Source organism: Balaenoptera musculus, chromosome 8 (genome assembly GCF_009873245.2).
Source record: "Balaenoptera musculus isolate JJ_BM4_2016_0621 chromosome 8, mBalMus1.pri.v3, whole genome shotgun sequence".
Classification (NCBI taxonomy): domain Eukaryota; kingdom Metazoa; phylum Chordata; class Mammalia; order Artiodactyla; family Balaenopteridae; genus Balaenoptera; species Balaenoptera musculus.
The window spans coordinates 70615912-70637091 of NC_045792.1; the positions used below are offsets into that span (position 1 = coordinate 70615912).

A 21180-nucleotide genomic window follows, 5' to 3' on the forward strand; every position below is an offset into this window, starting at 1 on the left:
ATATCTCTTTTATCAGTTGTCAAATATTACACCTTTAGAAGTTCATTACTTTGGCTGAATTTATGACATTTGCTTTAAAAACTCAGTTTGTAGACATAGGAGCCTTTAAGCTTCTCATATAGTAGATTCTGTGTGGAGTCATAATAATAATTAGTATAATAGCTAACATTAATCGATCCCTCAGTTTGTACCAGACACAGTTCTAAGCATATGTATTAATACATTTAATCTACACAATGACCCCAGAAGGAAGGCTAGTACCCCCATTTTACAGGATAGGAAACTGAAGCACAGAAAGAGGAAATAACTTGTCCAAAGAAGAGGTTAAGAGTTCTAGCTCTGGAATCAGACCATCTAGGTTTGAATCCCAGCCCTGCCATACTAGGTACATGATCTTGGAAAGATCTTTCTCTGGCTCTCAGTTTCCTCATCTGTAAAATGAGGCTAACGATAGTACCTAATTTTCAGAGTTCTCATACATTTTAAAGGGCTTAGAACAGTGTCCAATCCAGTTAACGCTCAATGAATGTCAATTCTGATTATTATTACTACATCCCAAGCTCAGGACCAAAGGCTCTCAGACCTGGAGAAGGGCTGTAGAAAGGCTCAAATGTCACCCCCTCTGTGAAGCCTTCCCTTTGGGGGTTAGTAGGAATCATCAGCCAGTGAGTGTTGAGAGAGGGCTGTGTGGGAAAGCACGTGCTCCATCCCTGTGTGATCACAGTCTGACCCTGCACCCCACAGGGGCCCCACTGGGGCAGGCCCAGGGTCACTCACCTCCAACCCCACCTCAGCAGACAGGGAGCCAGGCTTCACGTGGCTGATGAAGATGCCGGGTTTCTGGATGGGGCCGCTGGAAATGCTGTGGGAGAGACGGGAGATCAGGTGAGCCTCTGCTCTTCAGTGCTTGCTCATTTTCAATGACCGGCCCCCTATGCCTGTGTGTCCAGGTCATGCATGAGCTCAGTACCCAAGCCCTCTGTCATCTACCTGTTCAGCCTCTGTCTACCTGTCCAGCCTCATTTCCCTGTGGCAATAACCACAGAAAGCTACTTCTAATTCCTCCTACCCAACCTCTCATCCAACATATTGCATATGCTGTTTCTTCTCTCTTTCTAGCATTTTCCTATGCATTCCTCAACACTCAAATGTTATCTCCTCTACAAGGTTTTAACCAAACTCCTTATTCTAGCCCCTGACTAAGCTGGTTGCTCCCTTCCCAGTGCTCCTAAAACACCTACAGCAAGGATGGCACTTGTACTGTTTGTTAATCTCCCCTCCCAGATCTGTGGCAGATATCGCTAATCAATCACAACACTCTTTCCCACCTGCGCCTAGATACAGCATTAAAGCTCTTTTCAAAATAGTACTCCAGGGCAGCCACCACTAATTGATCAGAGACAGCACAGGACAGAAAACTTATTTGCCGTGCCTGACCCAGAATGCAGCTCTATGACAGAGTCCCTCAATACTGTAACTATTTATGTGGTTGGCTTCTATATTAAGCTATAATGTCTTAGAAAGGAGGGACTTTTTTTTTTTATCACTTATGCTTGTCAGAAAAGTGTTGAATAAATGTGATGGAATGGAAATAAGAAGAATAACTTAGGGAATTCCCTGGTGGTCCAGTGGTTAGGACTCTGCGCTTTCACTGCCGAGGTCCCAGATTCAATCTCTGGTCGGGGAACTAGGATCGCACAAGCCTCGTGGTGCGGACAAAAAAAAAAAAAAGACAAATAATAATAGCTAACATTTACGAACTGCTTACTACCTGCCAGGCACTAAGCTTGGTACTTCATTCTGTCATCTCACTCTTCCTCACAACAGCCTTGTGATATGGGGACTATGACTGCTGATTTATAGAGAAAGAAACTGAGGGGACTTCCCTGGTGGCACAGTGGTTAAGACTCTGTGCTCCCAATGCAGGGAGCGCGGGTTTGATCCCTGGTCAGGGAACTAGATCCCACATGCATGCCGCAACTAAGAATTCGCATGCCACAACTAAGGAGCCCACGTGCCGCAACTAAGGAGCTGGTGAGCTTCAACTAAGGAGCCCGCCTGCCGCAACTAAGACCTGATGCAACCAAAACAAACAAACAAATAAATAAATAAATAAAAGAAACTGAGCGTCGGGGTGGTTAAGTAACTAGTCCAAGGTTCTAGAGTTCATAGGTGGCACAGTAGGGCCTGGAACCTAGATCTCTAACCGCAGTACGTGTGTGCTTAACAAGAATGCCCCATGAGACCCAATGCCTGTTTGCAACTCCCTGGCTGCCTCCTAAGGAAGCCACAAGGTAATAAGTGACAAGGGAACTGTGACAGAGACGACCAGCTTGACAGGCTCCTTTTGCATGACTCGAGGGCCCACCAAAGGAACATGGCTCTGCCTTTGGGCCTCAGTTTCCTCCTCTGTAAAATGGGGCTGTTAGAGCTGTCCCTCTGGCCCTACAGGGCTGTTGTGAAGCTCAGAGGGGAAATCAAGCACCAAGAAGTGTCATCACTAGTGGACAAAAGTCTCCTCAGAAGCAGCAGTGAGAAAGGGGAGTGGTGTGAGGGACCTATTGGGGTCTGCTGGCCATGAGTGAGCCCCAGGGCATACCTGCCACCCACCTGCAGCCAAGGCCCCGGGAGCCCACCAGGCTGATGAAGACCTTCTTCTCCTTGTTTTCCTGACTGCTGGGGGAGCCCAGGCTGGTCCGCCCACCCTGAGGGAGGGAGAAGATAAGGTCACCGGGTGTCCGCACTGTGCAAGGGGCCTCTTGTGCTCATAAGGCCTTCAGGACAAGCATTGCTGTCCCCACATGAGCCCGGCTGCCGTTTTGTCCCTGGGAGTGTGTGTCTATACCGGCTGGGCCACCACCCACAGGGGCATTCTGGATGTGCTGGGGGCCTATATGAAGCCCCTGAGAACACATCCCTAGAGCAGGCCTTCCTTCAGGACCAGCTACCCCTCCTTGAAGACCACCCCATCCAGCCCTCATCACCGGCGGTCCTGACCCTTACCCCAGATTCCGACACAAACTGATCCACATACTGCCATTTGAGGGGCTCATCGGGAGAGCTGATGGGAGGGGAAAGTAGAAGGGGGGTCATTAGGGAGAGATGTTTGAGGCACCAGGCCCCAAATCCAAATCTTCCCCATGTGAAGCCTCCACCATCACTGGCCCAGGGGCAGTGCTGGCCAGACCCCAGGCTGATCCCAGGACCCTGAGCCCATAGGGAGGCGTCTGCCTGCAGAGGAGGGTCTTGCTCACCTCTTCACAGGGATCAGGCCGATGTCTGCGGGAGAAAGGCATGGGGGTTAGGATGGCTCCTCTGCCCTCCCTTCCTCCCCTAGAAGCTGGGTACCACCAGGTGCCCCACCCTGCCCCACCGTCAGCACCCCCGTGCTCTGGCCTCACTCACGTCTCACTTTGATGGACACAGTCTTCTTGGTGCGGATGAGGTTGATGACCTCCTCATGGGTGCAGGAGGAGATGGAATACCCATTGATCCGGACGATCTCGTCCCCTACCTTAACCACAGACAGAGAGAAGACGCACCAGGGTAGGGAAGCATCGGGCAGCTGGGCAGGCTCATGGCCAGATACTCCTGGCCTGCTCTCCAGGAGTCTTTCTGCCCATTTTACAGATGGGGGAACCAAGATGGGGGCGAGGGGCACAGAGAGCGAGTAGCAGAGCTGGGAGGAGAAGTCAGGATTCTGTACCCTCACTCTGTCCCTTCCACCCACTGGGGCACCATCAGGTTCTGGAATTCAGGCGAAGGGCAACCCTCCAACAAGATTCAAGCAGCTCTTCCCTGGCCTTTGTCCTCCGAGCACCTTGGCCCTGGAGATCAGTCCTGAAGCTCCCCATTAAATAACTACAGGGCTGGAAGGATCCTCAGACATCAGTTGAAACTGAGGCCCAGGAGGTGATGTTTTGTCCACAGTCACAGTCATTAGCTACAGAGCAGGGACTGGATCGTGGACGACCTTCTCCAGCCTGAGGCCAGTGCAGGTCAGCTGGCGGCCTACCTCACACCACACATGCTGACCCTTTAGAGACTTGTTGGTCTCTAAAGACCAACTTGTTGGTCTCTAAAGAGACTTGTTGGTCTCTGTGTAGGGCACGCAGCTTGACTCTCAGTGAGGTCTGGGGGCTGGGTGGGCACATAGCCTCTGAGGGGTCCTCACCAGACCTACTCTTTACAACACCCCCCAGAGTCACCTTCTCCCTATTGTCACCCGAACACTTCCCTTCCACACCTGGACCCAGACCCCAGTCTTCTCAGCGGTCTGGCAAGGGGCTCAAAGAGGTGACATGGGGGTGGGGGGGGCGGTCACTAAAGACCCCTCTAGGTTTCTGGGGACTTCTCATGGAAGGAGAATGGCTGGACGGCCTCCTTGCATCAGTTCTTCACAACAACTCTGTGTGTCTGTTAATCAGATGAGGAAACTGAGGCTCAGAGAGGTGAGGTGACTTGCTCAAGGTCATCCAGCTAGTAAACAGTGTTGCTGAGATTTGACATCAGGGCTCCCTGACAGACAAGGGTTGTCTCTTGGGTGTCTGGAAGCAGAAAAGAAGAGAATCTGGCCAAGCTTGGCTGCAGTTCCCTGTGTCCTGTCCTCTCTGGATCCTTGCCACCTGACAGAGCCCTCAAGTCCCATACGAAAGGCAGGGATAACTCTGTCCATTTTACAGCTGGGACAACCAAGGCACACAGAATTATTCTCTAGCCCTGGACTATACAGCAAGTTGTGCAGGGCAGAGGATGTAGGTTCAGACAGGATACACTTGGACAAAAATCTAAAATAACTCCAGTAGGGGGACAAGTGCAGAGATGGAGGAGTCTCAGGGCTGGGTCCAAGCCCCCCACTCGGGGCCCAGCCTCACAGGTCAAATCAGCGGGGCCTTCAGTTGAGCCAGGCTGTATCTGAACGTGCCCCTCCCCCGCCCTCAGACATGCGATCTCCCCAGAAACATGAACCACCCCCAGACAGGTGAATGGATGCAGATGTTTTCCCCAAGCTGCTCTGAGTGAAGCTCCCTGTGTTGTTCCTAAAGGGAACCTGCCCGGGACCCCAGTGGAATGATTCCCACACAACCCCCGGCTCAGCTTGCAGGATTGGCTTTCCTCTCCCTCTCGCTCCCGCGTGGAGCCCTGCAAAAGGCCCTTTGTGCAAGGGCCACAGTGAAATGACGATCTGAGGGACAGCGGCACAAAGGAGAGATGAGCCCGTTAACCCGAGAAAGGGTTGATAATTCATAAGCCTGAGAAACAGGCAGGAAGGTAAAAGTCTAAGTTTCATTAAAATGCCCTGATGCCCCCAATCATGGAGGAATCGTTGAGAAATGCTTGTCCTAGGAGGAGACCTCACCCTGGAAAAAAAAGAGGGCTCAGCTGACGCCAAGAGAAGAGCTCATTATGTTTTTTCTCTGGCTGTGTTTCTGGGCTGGAAAATGTGCGGCACAGGAGAGGAATAATGAAGGGGCTGAAATTTCAGACGCTACCAGTGAGCCGTGAGACAGGGATTTAGAACAAAGCAATGTCTGTCAGCTCCCAGTTTCCACCTCCCACTCCATGGTGTCTTGTACCATTAGCCTTCAGGGGCCCTGAAGCCCCTGGCTTGGCAGCCCAGATTGGGATGCTGATAACAAACACGCTAGAAGCTCTGGGCGGGGGTGGGAGGGCCTCTTCTGTCTGGACATATAAAAACACAGCTCTGGGCTCTGGCAGGAGCGAGACCTGGAGGTCTGCCCATCTCTGCCCAGACACTGAGGTGTGGCGACCCCAAGGGAGGGGCCCCTGGGGTGCTGAAGAGAGATCCCTGGACTTGGCAGTCAGGAGACCCAGGTTCAAATCCTGGCTTTGTCACTTACTGGTTGTGTGACTCTAGTCAAGTCTCTGATCTTCTATCAACTCTGTAAAATGGGGATGATAAAGCCAAGGCATACAGTGAGAACTGGTTGTCAGCATGTTACCTGGCACATTATAGGTGTTTATTAAATCTCCCTCTCTGCTTGCTTAACAAACACACAGCATTCTGTAACTGGTATATATAGAATGGATAAACAACAAGGTCCTATGGTATAGCACAGGGAACTATATTCAGTATCCAGTGATAAACCATAATGGAAAAGAATATGAAAAAGAATGTATATATGTTTATAACTGAGTCACTCTGCTGTACAGCAGTAATTAACACAACATTGTAAATCAACTATACTTCAATAAAAAGAATACATTTAGAAAAAAATAATACATTCATATGATTCAAAAGCCAAATAATATTAAAAGACGTAGCCTTAAAAGACTCAATCTCACCTTATCCCCCATCCACTCTAGTTCCCCCTCCAACAAGTAACTGCTTTTCATTGTGTGTGTGTGTGTGTGTGTGTGTGTGTTTCCTTAAGCAAACACAAACAGAAATCATATATATTCTGGGAGTGTAAAATACATGTTGTTTTCTGCAAACTAACACACAGCATTTATGTGCCAGATACTGATACAAGTACTTTGTAATATGAATTCATTTATTCCGGTGTAACAACCTGATGAGGTAAGTAGTATTATCATCATCCCATTTTACAGGTGAGGAAACTGAGGCAGGGGGTTAAGTAATTTCACCAAAGTCACACAGCTAATGAATAGCAAAGCCAGGACATTCCAGCTCCAGAGTCTATGCTCTGAAGCACTGCACTATGCCAGTATTTCCTTTTCCCTTTCAGGGAGAAGGCTATGTGTCCAGAACTTCAGGTGTCAGGACATAATTATGCTCTTCCTTCAGACATAAGGGAGGTGGGGTGCAGTGCAGCAGGTGCAGCAGCAGCTGGGAGCCAGGTTCTCAGCTCCACTCAAGAAAACAGGCAACACACTACTATATACAAAATAGATAAGGACATACTGTACAGCACAGGGAACTCTACCCAATACTCTATAATGGCCTATATGGGAAAAGAACCTAAAAAAGAGTGGATATATGTATATGTGTAACTGATTCACTTTGCTGTACACCTGAAACTAAGATAACATTGTAAATCAACTATACTCCAATAAAAATTGAAAAAAGAAAACAGGCAAGTGCCTGCAGCCAGACATCTATAGGCCCGAGGACAATCTGTCAGGATATGTCACCTTTTCCTCTCCCAAAGGCTCAGAAGGGCGAGGTGACCACGTTACACCACACAGCCTAGTGAGTGAATGAGGGGGAGGCAGGAAGCCTGAGGGCTTGGTCCCCACATCCCCCGAGCTCTGCTCACTCACCTGGAGCCCGACGCTGTCTGCCTGGCCACCTTTGATGAGGTGGGAGATGAAGAGCCCGCAGCTGAACTCGAGGCCGCCACGCACGCTAAGGCCGAGGCCTTCGGGGTGCAGCCGGTCCAGACGCACCTCCTTCAGCTTCCTGCCATGGGAGGAGGGGCCGGTGACGGCCCAGCTCTGGCCTGATGGCCAGCGCTGCCCCATCCACTCGTGAGCGACCCTGTCCATCCCAGGGTGACCTCTCCCACCCCTGCCTCCAGCCTGTGGCTCCCTCCGCACCTGGAGCGCCGGGGGGTTAGTTGGTCGTACTCCACCTGGTGCTTCAGTGGGATCAGAGGCCTGATGGCGTCAAACAGGGGCAGGCGGCTGGGCTCGTTGATGACCAGCTTCAGGTCTCCCACAAGCACGGCCACGTCCATGGTTCTGCACAGACACAGGGACCCTGAAGCCTCCCCCTTAGCCATGACCTCTGAGACCCAAGGATTCCCAGAGGAAGCAGCCCTGGGCTGGGTCCCCACCCACTGGGCCCAGGCCTTGGAATTGAGGAGAACTCTCCTGAAAAGCCCAGAGCCCCTAACGATGGGTCGGGTGCCTCAGAAGAGTTTGTTCTCCCATGTAAGTACCTCAAGGAAACCATCGAAGTAGGGGTTGTTAACCCATCCTGCGGATGAAATCAAGCCAGGATTCAAAGTCAGCTCTGCCTAGTTCTGAAGCCCAGCATCCTTCCAGACAGGAAACCTCTCTGAGATGGCGGTGAGCCCTCTCATCCCCTTGTTTCCTGCTCTGAGCTGCAGCCTCATACTATCTCTCACAAAGCTCCACCTCAGACCGTTCAGACCCTCAACGTCTGGGGCCAGCACTTCTCCAGCTGCCAGCTGACTGGCTCACTCTCAGCCCATCTTTTTTTAAAATGTAAACTGCTCCCCTTCTCAAAACCCTTCGATGGCTCCCCACTGCCCAGAGGACACAGTCCATCCTTCCTAGTAGACTCAGGGCCTCCATGACCTGTTTCTGTGGAACTGCCCAGGCTGGTGGCTCTTATGGTCTCTGTGTGTCCCAGTTCTACTCCCCCAGATCACTCATCACCTCCCAGTCACAACCTGTGCTTTCACATCTCTAAACCGTTGCTAATGTTGATCTCTCATCCTGGAATGTCCTTCCCTGATATTTCCACCCAGCAAAATCCTTCTTACCCTGCAAAAACCTAGCTCAAGCCTTCTTGATCCTCCCTCCACAGTGAGAACTGAGAACTCCTTTCTTTACATTCCTGCTTTTACCTCTACTCAGCAGTTATTTTACTGGAACTTGTATTAGTTGCTAGTGTCTGTCCATCTCCCCCCAGCTAAGCCACAAGTTAGTTGAGGAGAGGAAGTAGATATTCATTTCCAGACTCTGCATGGTGCCCGGCCAGTGGCAGGAGCTTATGAATGTTGCTGAATGAATCAAAGAGCGGGTGAGCGATAACAGACATCTGACGCTGGCACTGGGACCAGCTGGCATTTCCTGTCCTATCCCAGCAATCACACTCTGTTGAACCCATCTGGCTACTTGACAGCCTCCCCCATCAGACTGTAGGCAACTCAATGGCAGCAACCAGCCTGTCTTGCTTATCCGTGTACCCCTATCCCCTAGCACAGAGGCATGCACAGCGTATTTGTGTGAATATTTGCCGAGACAAGTGAATGGCATGTCTATTTGATTCCCAGCAACACCGAGCATCGGCCTCCCTGAGCCCCCCAGGATAGGAGGGGGAGGTCCTCCTGTCTCAGAACAATCCATCCCAGGATTCCCTGAAGACAGAGGTACCCGGGGTGGCCCACAGGAGCTGGACCCAGTACACTTACTGGTGGTACATCCGCAACACATCGTAGAGATAGTCCTTTTCTGCATCATTTTCAATCAGAAAATCCACCTGGAAAACCCAAAGGCAGAATTACAGCTCCAGGCCCAGCACCCTGATAGCAGATCCCAGGGAAGGGGAGGCCCCTGCTGGGGGACCTCCTCCACATCTCCTCAGGGCTGTGAGAAGAGGAAGGAAGCCAGAGCCAGGGTGGCCCCCTGACTCCAACACATCAGACTGTGCAGACCACCCCAATGTGGTTCCAAGAGTACCTCTAAACATCCGATGTGGTCAGGCTGAGCCTCGTCCCCAGGTGGAGTGATGTGTGTGCACACGGGCATGCACACGGATATCATACACGTGAACCCCCATGTGACAGCGATGCACCCCCATGGCAGCCGTGCTGCCGATCACCTCCATGGCTGTGTCACCTGTGTCCAGTGTGGCAACACCAACGTCAGCTCCCCGCTCTGGAAGAAGCCCACTGTCTTACCTGATGGTGGCTGTAGTGCCGGATAACTGCTTTCAGAAAGGATTTAGGCCACTCGCTCAGATAGCACATCCCACCCGCCGGGAGCACCCGACCACTGAATTCCTCCTTGTCCAGTCCTGGCCTAAGCTGGGTCGGCCCTGACTTCTGGTCACTCCTTCCCCTTCCCAGGCCCCTGTATGCCTCCCCCGCCACCCCAAGGGGAGAATCGGGTTACATTATTTCAACTTCACTGACGTCAATGGCTGGGAGTCCAAGGTCAGGGTCAAGAGCTGTTTCATTAGCACCTCAATCCCAGGGGAGTTGGTGGGCCAGGAGCCCCAGATTCCACTCCCTGGGACAGCTCAGTGTGAATCTCTGTGCACTATATCCTTAGCTCTCTCTTCAGCCCAGGACTGAGTAAGAGGGCAGGGTGGAGGCTCGAGGGGTCCTTGGGTCCCTCCCTCCTCCAGCCTCCAGGCCCAACAGCATGGTCCAGGGCCTCAGCCCACAGAGGGAGAAGCTGCTGCTGGAAGCTGCAAGCTCCCACCTGATTGGTCCTCAGAGGAGGGCCAGGGCATCTTTGCCTTTTTCTATGGGTATCTTAAGGATTCTGGAAGGTTGGGGGAAATCTGTCTGTCCCAACACAGAGAGGATGTACTGGGCCCAGCCCTTGGGATTTCTGGGCTGAACAGGAGGGGTACAGAATACAGATTTCTTGTCTCCACCTAGCTGTACCCCCTTCCCTCTAGAATTAGGCTGAGCATTTCATTAAAGATGAGAATAACCTAGGAGGCTTGCCCTGCACTCACTGACTCACAGTTGGGCTTCAGCAGCTACAGAAGTCTATCCCACCTGCTCCAAGAAGGGCACTGCTGCTTTCTCCTACTTCACTGCCCCTCTCCTCCAGGCCAGGGGCTCCCAGCTAGCCAGAAGATGGGGGACAGAAGCATCAGCTACAGTGGGTGGTACTGAATCTTAGGTGGTAGCCCGGGCTTCTACACACACCACAGAAGTGGGTACCTCCAAAAGCTCATCTCTGTGAGGGCCCAGCCTGGACTCTCTCTCCCTACTCTGCCTGGGCCTGCAAGAGAGGGGTGGGGAACAGCACCAAGATAGGCCTGGGCTGCCCACATGTGGCTGTGGAAAAGGAGTCTGAGCAGAGAAAAATTCTGAATTTCCCTAGGATCAGGGGCCAGAAATATTTAAATAAATTGGATCATATCACTTGAGTACTTAATAGCTTCTCATTGTACTCAAAACAAAATTCAAATCCAAATTTCTTACCTTAACTTATCAAAGCCCAACTTCAGCTCCTGACTGGCTGCATGGGCCTCCTTTCAGTGCTTCCCACAGGCCCCACTCGCTCTAGCCTCAGGGCCATCGCATGTGCTGTTCTCTCTGCCTAGACTGCTTCCCCTCTTCCCTGCATGGCTGGCCTCCTCCCCAGGGAGGTCTCCCTGCTCACCTACCTAAACAGAACCCACTCCCACACCCTAGAGATGCTTCAATTCCTTCACCGTAAGAGTCACAATTTGTAATTAAAGGCTTGCTTTTTTGTGAATTGGTCTGTTTCCTTCATCAGACAGAAAACCCCATGAGGGAGAGATGAGGTCTGTTTGTTCCAAATCTCTTGTGCCTAATGCATAGTAAGTGGTCAATAAATAAGCATCAAATGGATTTGTCCATCCCCCTGCCTCTTGGTACATCCACAATCAGATGGGAGAAAGGGAATCATTGGAACAGAAGGGGAAGGGAAATAATATTTGCATCATGGGATGGCACCAGGAGCTTTTCTGGGCTTTATTCCATTTGTTTATCTCACCAGCCCTACAAGGCCAATGTTCTCACACCATTTTGCAGATGAGGAAACTGAAGACCAGAGAGGTTAAGCCATCTCACTCAAGGTCCCACAGCTAATAAGAGACAGAACTAAGATTTGAACCTTGGTCTATCTGATTCCAAAGCCTATGCTCTTCCTGCTGGCACCAGTGCGTGGGTGAGTCAGGCCTTCCAGAGAAAAAAACTCCAGGGCCTCTTTAGGCCAAAATTTGAAACGTTTTGCTCTCAAGAAGATCTCCCTTATCTCTAATCCCCACCACTCTCCTCTGTACCATTAAGAAAACCCTTTGGGTTTGGTTCATAACAAGAAAGAAAACACAACATCTTTTGGATGCCTCTTGGAACCGCAGATGTTCTGTTCTCTAAGGAAGCATAAAAATCCCATCTGCTCTGATTGCAGTGAGGAGAGCCCAACCAAAGGGCTTCTAGCTCAATTCCAGCCATGGGTGGTGACATAAGACAAAGAGGAGAGGGAAATCTCTTATTGACTGAGGCCTTAAGACTGAAGCTCTCTCCCACCCCTCCTTGCAGAAATGCCTCCTGCTGCATCATTAAATGTAAGAAGTGAGGCACTGTCCTCGGTAGACAGCGTTTAGGCACTGGGTGGAGAGTGGGAATGGAAGACAAGGGCAATTTCCAATGTTAGAGTCTAGAGTTCTGCTTTTCTGCCCTCCTGGGCCAAGCATAGAACGCCTGGAGATGCTCTCTGTGGAAACAGCCTATTCCCGGGGGGTCCCAGGCTCCCGGTCCTTGTGGGCAGCCCTCCAATGCTGATCACTGCATCTAGAGGCCCCACTGAGAAACCACATCCTACCAGTCTCCTTCTGAGGCAGCCCGCAAAGTTCAGCTCTTTAGCCTGATGTCCATCCACTCTCACTGCTTAGGTCACTCCAATCCTGGCCTTCAGTTCTGCCTTTACCTGCTCCTCCAGGGTCATCTCCATCATTCCCCAAGTGGGACTCAGGCTGCAGCTGAACAGACCCTTCCCCCAACATATTGGAACCTTCCCATCCTCACTCAGAATGTTTCATTGACCCCCAGAAATTCAACTCGTCCATTTAAAAAATTATCCACATACCATTATATCTGGGAAAACGTATCCGGTTTACGTAGAATGCTCTTTAAGTACAATGTAAGCGATAAATCAAAATGGTGGTACTCTCGTGACCCTGACCAGTCTCCACCCGGGAATGTCTCCAGAGAGACTCAGGGATAACAGCACTGCTTTGTTCTCTGACCACACCCAAGTGAAAACACACAGTCACACCTCAGTCTCTGGGCTTTAAAAGGCACCGAGAAAGACAACTGAGAAGCATGGAACTTTCTCTAGAAGCCCAAACTGTGCAGTAACCTCACCACTGTAATTCAAATTTTTAAATATTTAAAAAATGTATATGGTATCCCCTCCTCCTGGAATCTGGGTTCAAGCAAACTCCCCAGGAGGGTCTACCCAGCACCAGTCCAAGGATCAGTTTCAGGGAGCCCTGCCCTTGGGCCCTTTGTACCATTCTCCCGAAACCTTGACCTCAGGTACCTGTAACCCACCTGGCACAAAGTAGGTCTTCAACAGCACCGTGCCATGCACACAGGTGCACAGTGCTCAGTGTGTCTGCTGAATGACGAATGAACTCCTTCTGCCTTAGACTGGAGCCCTCCTTCCTTCTTCTCCGCCCAGTCGAGTCACCTTCCCATCGCTCCTCAGTACACAGCCTCCTGGATCTGTCTCCTCTCAGCTCAGTTCCCACTGCTCACAAAGAGTAGATCCCAGACCCAAGCAAGAGGGATTGCCCTCCCTCCTCCCACCTGACCCCTGCCTTCATTTAAGGGGAGTCCAAGCCCCCTCTTCTAGAGTCTTTCCTTACCGTGCCCAGCCCAGAGCCTCCTCACAGGCCTCCCAGCCCGAGGCCCTTCTTGCCCGGCTCCCTCATTCAGTACAGACTCTGCTTACAGACTGGCCACCAAGTCTGAAGAACTTTACTTGCATTATCTTTAACCACCCAACAACCCTGTAAGTGGATGGATATTATTATCCCCATTAGACAGATGAGGCAATAGAGGCTCAGAGAAGTGGGAGAGATGAGATGCCTGCTGGCTCCAAAACCCCTGCTTGTTTTCTAACTACCACATGATATCCACTTATAGATAGAACTTTCTTGTTTGCATTTGTCCAGTACACATTTACTGAGCACCTACTGTGTGCAAGACCGTGTCTTCTTTCTACAGCTAGATTTAGAAAGCTTTTCCTTTTCTTGGATCCCCCTTGATGATGGGCACAGAAGCCCTAAGGAGGCCACCATCTACAAAAAACTGTGTGGGGGTCTCTTTATCACATCAATCCCCCATTCCCACCCACCCTGTGTCTGGTCCCCTCCATCCAGCATGGGCATTCTCTGACAGATGCTCAGCTGGCTCAGTGTTATTGGCCTGCATGGTGAGCGGGGGAGGTGCATCTCCCCCCTCATAAGGTTCAGGCCCCGTGTCTGGGGCAGTGGAGGCAAATTCTGGCTTTGGCCTTGAGCCCTCTCCAGCCTCATCTCCCCGCCTTCCTGCATATGGACTGGCCTTTCAGAACAGCCACACAGGGGAAGCACACAACCTTCAGCTTATGCAAATTCAACTCCAGGCATGCACCCAGCCAAAGAAGGAGAAAGAGAGCAAGAAGCAAATTAAATAATGCATGTTGTTCCACTGGGTGACATTTGCCCTCCTGGGGCTGTGCTGGGGATTAAATGAATGAATGTATATAAAGTACTTAGGACAGTGCCCAGGGCTCCAAAATTTCAAGGGCTCTAAAATGTGTGCTGGATCCCTTCCTTTTTGCCTCCAGACCCACAACCCAGCCTCCTCCACCTGGTTTTATGTCCCAAGAAGCTTTGCATGGGCCCCTTGCCCTCTGCTCCCTGCTGTGTTCAGCCAGGGGGTGGTGAGAGGGCCTGGGGAGAAAGGGAGTGGGGTTCTGATTCCCCGGCTCCCTCCATGCTGGACCACCACGAGGCAGGTGCCCCCAGCTGAGGCTGCAGCGTCTGACTGGGCGTCTCTCTTGCAGCCATGCTCTCCCTTGTTCTGGAACCCCCTTCCGTTGCCCCTTCAGGAGCCCCTGGCCTCCAGCTGCTGCTCCTCCCAGACTGTGTTACCACGCCTTGTCAGCTCAGCCATCCCTGCCCTTCCCTTTATGCAGTCCCTTCATAAAACTCTTCAGTTTCCCATTTGGATGAGCCACCTGCTTCCTGCTGCGACCCTGGCTGGTGTGAAACCTTAGCTATTAGTACTGGTGGTACCAGCAGTACTTCTTCTCTGGAGCTTTTCCTCCACCTGCAAGTCTCCTCAAATACCAGCTCTCCTTGGTCAAGTCTTTCCTCAGGCTCCCCCACAAAGCCTGTCCTGTCATTCTCTGTGCACGGGATGGCACTTTGTCCCCACCTCTGCCATGGGACTCACCAAGCTGTGTCGGACTTTCTTTCTTCACCTGCCTGTCTCTCACTAATCTGTATCTAGTCCCGACACAGGTCTAGGGGAAGGTGGGGAGTGAGGCCACAAGCCCCTTCCCCATCTGAGTTTGCACGTCTCTGTGCTTCAGTTTCCTCATCTGTAAAATGGGGATAAAAGTATCTCATAGGACTTCATCCTTCTATGAGACATTAAAAATTGTTTTTTTAATTATTCATTGAGTTAATAGTTGTTAAATACTTAGAACAGTGCCTGGAAAGTAGCAAGTTCTAAGTGTTTGTTAATTAAATTAAGTAAGAATAAATGAATACAAATTCCATGTTCTCAGCAGCTGGCAGAGAGTGGACCCTCCATAAATGTCGCTGGGATGAATGGATCTAGCTCCACTTCTGCCCAGGCCTTCACATTGTGCATCCCAGATAGTACTGGATTTATCTGACTCATGTTTTATTGTCCTTCATCTTTTCAAGAGACTCGTGTCATGCTACCTAGTTGGTAGCATTTGACCCAGTGCTGGGCACAGACGATCACGCCCTTCTTCTGCTGGTTCTCCTGCCTTCCTTGCTGTTTCTTCTCCTCTTCCTCTCCTCTACAGATTGGGGTGCTCCGGGCTCTGTTCTGGGTCTTCTTTCCATCTGCACTGTGTCCCTAAGTGACCTCATCAGTCTCTGGGGTTTAAATACCACCTATTCCCCAAGGATTCACTGAGGCTTATCCTAGCACAGACCTCTCCCCTGATTTTCACACTCCTACAGCTACTGGCCTTCTTTTTTTTTAATATATATATATTTTTAAACATCTTTATTGGAGTATAATTGCTTCACAATGGTGTGTTAGTTTCTGCTTTATAACAAAGTGAATCAGCTATACATATACATATATCCCCATATCTCCTCCCTCTTGCGTCTCCCTCCCACCCTCCCTATCCCACCCTTCTAGGTGGTCACAAAGCACCGAGCTGATCTCCCTGTGCTATGCGGCTGCTTCCCACTAGCTATCTATTTTACATTTGGTAGTATATATAAGTCCATGCCCCCCTCTCACTTCGTCCCAGCTTACCCTTCCCCCTGCCCATGTCCTCAAGTCCATTCTCTACGTCTGCGTCTTTATTCATGTCCTGCCCCTAGGTTCTTCAGAACCATCTTTTTTTTTTTTAGATTCCGTATATATGTGTTAGCATACGGTATTTGTTTTTCTTTCTGACTTACTTCACTCTGTATGACAGACTCTAGGTCCATCCACCTCACTACAAATAACTCAATTTCGTTTCTTTCTATGGCTGAGTAATATTCCATTGTATATATGTGCCACTCATCTTTATCCATTCATCTGTCGATGGACACTTAAGTTGCTTCCATGTCCTGGCTATTGTAAATAGAGCTGCAATGAACATTGTGGTACATGACTCTTTTTGAATTATGGTTTTCTCAGGGTATATGCCCAGGAGTGGGATTGCTGGGTCGTATCGAAGTTCTATTTTTAGTTTTTTAAGGAACCTCCATACTGTTCTCCACAGTGGCTGTATCAATTTACATTCCCACCAACAGTGCAAGAGGGCATTCTTAGTCACCTCTGTACTTGGAGATCTAAAAGGCATCTCAAACATAAAACATTCAAAATGGAACTCTTGGTTTCCACCACCTCCCGCTCTGTCCCCACCAACCTGCTCCTCCCAACACATAGTCTCACCCTTGATACCTTTTTCTCCACACCCACAGCCAATCCCATCAGCAAAGCCTGTCAGGTCTACCTTGAACATGTATCCTCGGTCTGGCCACTCCACCTGGTCCAACCCCCGCTTCCCCTCCCTGTGCCCTGGGCTACATCAGAAGCCTCCTAAGTGAGGGTCCCTTTTCTACCCTTGGCCCTCTCAGTCTGTTCTCTACCAGCAGTCAGAGCAATTATTTTAAACTGTAATTCAGTCATGTCACTCCCCAGCTGGCTTCTCTCACTTAGAACAAAACCCAAAATCCTGAGTATGGCCTATCAGGGCTCCACCACCACTCTGATCCACGCCCTACCTCTCTTCATTCCATAATTCTCAGAAACACCATCCTACTTGCTGTTCCTAAAGAAGGCAAGCAAATGCTTGCTTCAGGGCCTTTGGACTTGCTGTTCCCTCTTCCTGGAATGCTCTTCTACATATATCCCCATGGCTCCTTCCCTCATTTCTTTTATGTCTTTGCTCAAATATCACTTCTTCAGAGAGGTTTTCCTGACTATCCTATAAAAAGTACTATCTCGTCACTTTATCCCCTCACCTCAGTTTATTTTTTTCATAGCATTCATTACTACTTGGCATTATATGATACTTTCATATATGATACTTTGGTTTACTTGTTAACTGTCTGTCTTCCCCGCTAGAAAGTGCTCTCTAAGAGGGCAGAGACTTTGTTTTGTTATTCAATGGTTAGAGTACTGCCCAGCATGTATTAGTAGCTCAGTCAATATTTATTGCATGCATGAATGAATGACTGAATGAAGGATTAGCAAATCCCTAGAATGTAGAGGCTCTTTCTGACCTTCTTATTTATCCCCCCAACCTCTTCTGCCAGATGCCTAGCTTTGGGCAGGTCACAGTATAGATGCCCATAAATGCATGATTGCTGAACAGTCAATAAATACTTTTTGAGCAAATGAGTAACCGAGTTCCTGCAACATGCAGATGCAGTGAGCATAGGGGCAGCCTTCTTTTGAAAAGCTGGTTCTCTGGGGTAGAAGTCTTAGTCTCTGATACCCCCTCCCCTCACCTTGGTATCCTGACTCCAAGGCTGTGACCGGGAAGGGCATGCAAGTACTGCTGGTCTGCTGGTGGCCTTGGGGAAACTGCACAAGCCCAACAGTCCCTGCTCAATGGCCTGGAGACTGTTGGCTCATCCAACAGGATGCTCTGCAGGTATCAGCTGGGAACAGTGTGGTCATTTACCAAATGGTTACCAAATGACCAGAGCAGCCAGTATTTGAATTCCTATTTAATCCTAACTGTCCTGTGGGGTAAGCACTACGAACCTCATCGCAAAGCTAAGGAAACTAAAGCTCGGCGAGATTAAGTGGCTTGCCCAAGGTCTCACTGGCAGTGAGTGACAGGATTGAGATTTGACCCCAGTTCTAACTAACTCCAGACAATAGACAACAGTGGACATTTGTTGAGGCTTCACTAAGTAAAAGGGTCTATTTAAGCTTCCTACACATGTGTAGATCTCATCTAGTACTCACAACAAACTTACTAGTTAAATATTATTGTTATCCCTATTTAACAAATTGGAGAACTGAGGCACAGAGAGGCTAATAACTTGCTCCAGGTCACACAGCACTTTCCATGACAACACACTACCTTTAAAATGTTACCTCCAATGACTAAGAATTTATTTAGATTACAAACCATTCCCAAGGGGTAAATTTGCTCTGAAACACTAGGGAAGGGACATCTTAGAAAGCAATCAACAGGCAAGGTCTCTCCTCTGCTGCTTCATCCTCTCTCCACAGTTCCTAGATGATCTCCACCCTGGGAGGGGAAGGTTGCTGCTGCCTCCGAAGCAACAGGGCACAAAGTCCAGCCCCGGCCTTGCCCAGCATGCCCTGCCTGCTCACACAGGGGCATTAATAGGTAATGACTTTTGTGATGCGGAAGAGGAGGGCAGTGGAAACACAGAGGCTTGAGGCCCTTTGGAGCCCATGGGGCCTGTGGAAGAGGAATAGGGGCTAACCCAGGGGCTGAGTCAGACACCAGGGACCCCAGATATAATTCCCTCAAAGAGGCAGAGAAAAGTACCCCATGAGGAGAAGACAAAAGAGGACCCGACATTATTTTCAGCCCAGGGGCAGGAAACTGAAATTCAAGCCTGAGTCATCTTGGGGTGGGGGACGGGCAGTTGTGCTCTTTCAACGTGGGTTGCCTGAAATCTACACTCACCAAACGGCCTCAGCGGCTGAAATTTCTCCCCTCAGGTCCCTTTGCAACAGGATGAGCTGGTGAACGCTCTCTCACACTCCCCTTGCTATCTGCCAGCCCCCAAACTCCTGCTTGAACTTCCGGTTATCTCTCACCCCTGGTATCCCAAGGCCTCATTTTCAGAAGACTTCCACCAGTATGAGCTGCTCTCTCTGTCCCCCCACCAAACCTTGATTCCAACACTCAGCAACCAGTTGTGGGTAGTTATTAGTGTAGGGTCTGCCTCCCACCCACATGACCAGCAATTTGAGGGCACAGGCTGGGTCTGGCACAGGGTGGGTGCTCAAAGCATGTTTCTTAAATGGACAACTGACCGTCGGCCCCTAGCCCCAAGCCCCTGGCTTTTAGCCCCTGTGGCCTCCGCACTGGCTGGCTCCTTGGGCTCCCCTGGGCCTCTGTGTGGCGAGAGAGGGGCTAAGCATCCTGACCTTGCCTACCTGACCTCTGCCCCCTCAGGCCTGGGAAGGGGGTTGGCTTGGTCTAAAGACACTGCCCTTCTGGGCAGGCCTCAAGGTACTGTCACCCGTCCCTCAGGCAGGGCCTGTGGGTAGCTCCAGACACCCCTGCCTTTATCCTTAGGCTCTGAGGCATCCTCAGGCCTGGTGGGGTGGTCCACTGGGTCTCTTCAAATGGTCCTCTTTGACCTTAGGGTCTCAGTGACTCCTGCACAGCTCTGGAAACAGTTCTGGAAAGCCTGGGTGAAATCCAATAGCTTTCCGTGATGGTCTCTGAGGATTCCGGGCCACCAATGAGGCCCCTCACTGGGACACACCAGGGGAGAGCCCGAAGGCTCTGGCTGACTGCCTGGGCCTCCTCCCTTCCTCCCACTGCCCCCTGGCCAGCCCCAGTTCCGCAGCTACTTCTCAGGCCGTCAGAAATGCCCTTAAGTGGGGAGGGGGCTGCCTGGAGTGCTTCGAACTGGAATTTTGAGGTCAAAAGACAGAAGGAAGCACCCACTTCCCCTCTCTACCACTCCTCACCTCTCAGACACTACCCCAAAGCCTCTCCACACGTTCCAACAGCACCTGCTGGAAGCACCAGCAGGGAGGGGGTTTGCCCGCTATGGGCTATCTCAGAGAAATAGCCTGTCTCAGACCAAGACTGGAAGGAATTCTAACCCCAGAGAAGTCCCAAACCTGGAGTGCAGAAAGAGAAAGGACACTTTAAGGAGATCAGTTTAGTGGTTCCTATACCTAGAGTCCCACTGCACCTCCCTCATTTTACTGGGGATCCCTGCTGGCAACCAAATGACCCTCGGGGTCCCAGCCCGCCCAAAGCCCCAGGCCCTGCTGGGAAAGCGAGGGGTGGTGCCGAGGGTGTCCACTTCCCACCCACTCCGCCCCGGACTCCGAGGTCCGGGGCGCTTGAGGGGCCCCTAGCAGCTCTGACCTTGTGCCGGAATTCTCGGGCCACCTTCCGGTCCATGGCTGGGCCAGATCGAACCGCTTGCTACACAACTAGCTCCTTCGGGTGCGGAGTGCTTGCTTGCCCCGAGCCGGCAGAGGCGGCGACCCTGACAGGCGGGGGCCTGGGAGGGAGGGGGCGGGGCCTGGGATGGGCGGGGTGGGGCCGCGGGGAGGCGGGAGGCCCAAGTCCTGAATCGCGTCGCCTCTCACTGACGCCCTGGAGCAAATGGGCTGGAGTGTGTGTCAGTGATGGTGGCAGCAGCGGTGGTTGGACTTGAGGCTGGCGCTGCTCTTGGAATGGCTCCCAGGCACACGCAGTTGAGGGAAAGGATCTCAGGAAGCTGTCTGTCACCCTTTGCCAGGCATCTCACCTTCAGTGTGCATTCCTCCGTGGGTTTTTCCCACTTGGAAGAAATCTTCTCTTTGTGAATTCCTTGGGGCTGGGTCTTATTGTGGCCCACAGGAGCCTGAACCAGTGGGTGGGAGTGCCCCTTCTTAACTGATTTCCCCTCCCACGTTCCCTAGCTCCCCTCCAATCACACACACACACACACACACACACACACACACACACACACACACACACACAGAAGCATAGAAGGGCCTGGCAATGACATCCTGATTTACAACTGACCTTTACCCAGGGCCCAGGCCCCATCTGATTCATTTGATTCAACTCAACCAAAGTTTGCTTGACTCCTAGGTCTAGTGCTGGGGTGCAAAGATAATGATGAACCAAGCCTGGGACAGACTGAGAGGAAAGAGGGGGCCAGGAGAGGGGTGATAAAAACAGACGTGAATGGAAAGAGTGGGCACTTTTAATTATGGGGCTTGTTCTTGGATTTAACTCAGGGTGAGGGCCTGCCCTGTTTGCACCATGTCAAGGGACAGGGGACAGGAGGTGGACAGCAGCCCAAATCAGTGAACAACTGTAACTTCAGAGGCACCTAAAGACCCCCTCCTTTGCAGCCCACCACCAATA

At 50.9% G+C, this 21180-nt stretch overlaps 1 protein-coding gene across 2 annotated transcripts in view; it reads right to left on the minus strand.

Moving 5' to 3' along the window:
• The window catches only part of USH1C (USH1 protein network component harmonin), a 52560-nt gene extending 32276 nt beyond the window's left edge, over positions 1–20284 (minus strand). For both annotated transcript variants that reach the window (XM_036862496.1, XM_036862498.1), the window contains exons 1-9: positions 20182–20284; positions 9087–9154; positions 7522–7665; positions 7246–7384; positions 3406–3514; positions 3255–3279; positions 3004–3061; positions 2611–2705; positions 778–862 (exon numbers count right to left, since the gene is read on the minus strand). In XM_036862496.1, the coding sequence (XP_036718391.1) occupies positions 778–862; positions 2611–2705; positions 3004–3061; positions 3255–3279; positions 3406–3514; positions 7246–7384; positions 7522–7665; positions 9087–9154; positions 20182–20217 (759 nt within the window). In that variant the 5' untranslated portion in view covers positions 20218–20284. The remainder of the gene's footprint in view (positions 1–777; positions 863–2610; positions 2706–3003; positions 3062–3254; positions 3280–3405; positions 3515–7245; positions 7385–7521; positions 7666–9086; positions 9155–20181) is intronic.
• Between the last annotated feature and the right edge of the window lie 896 nt (positions 20285–21180).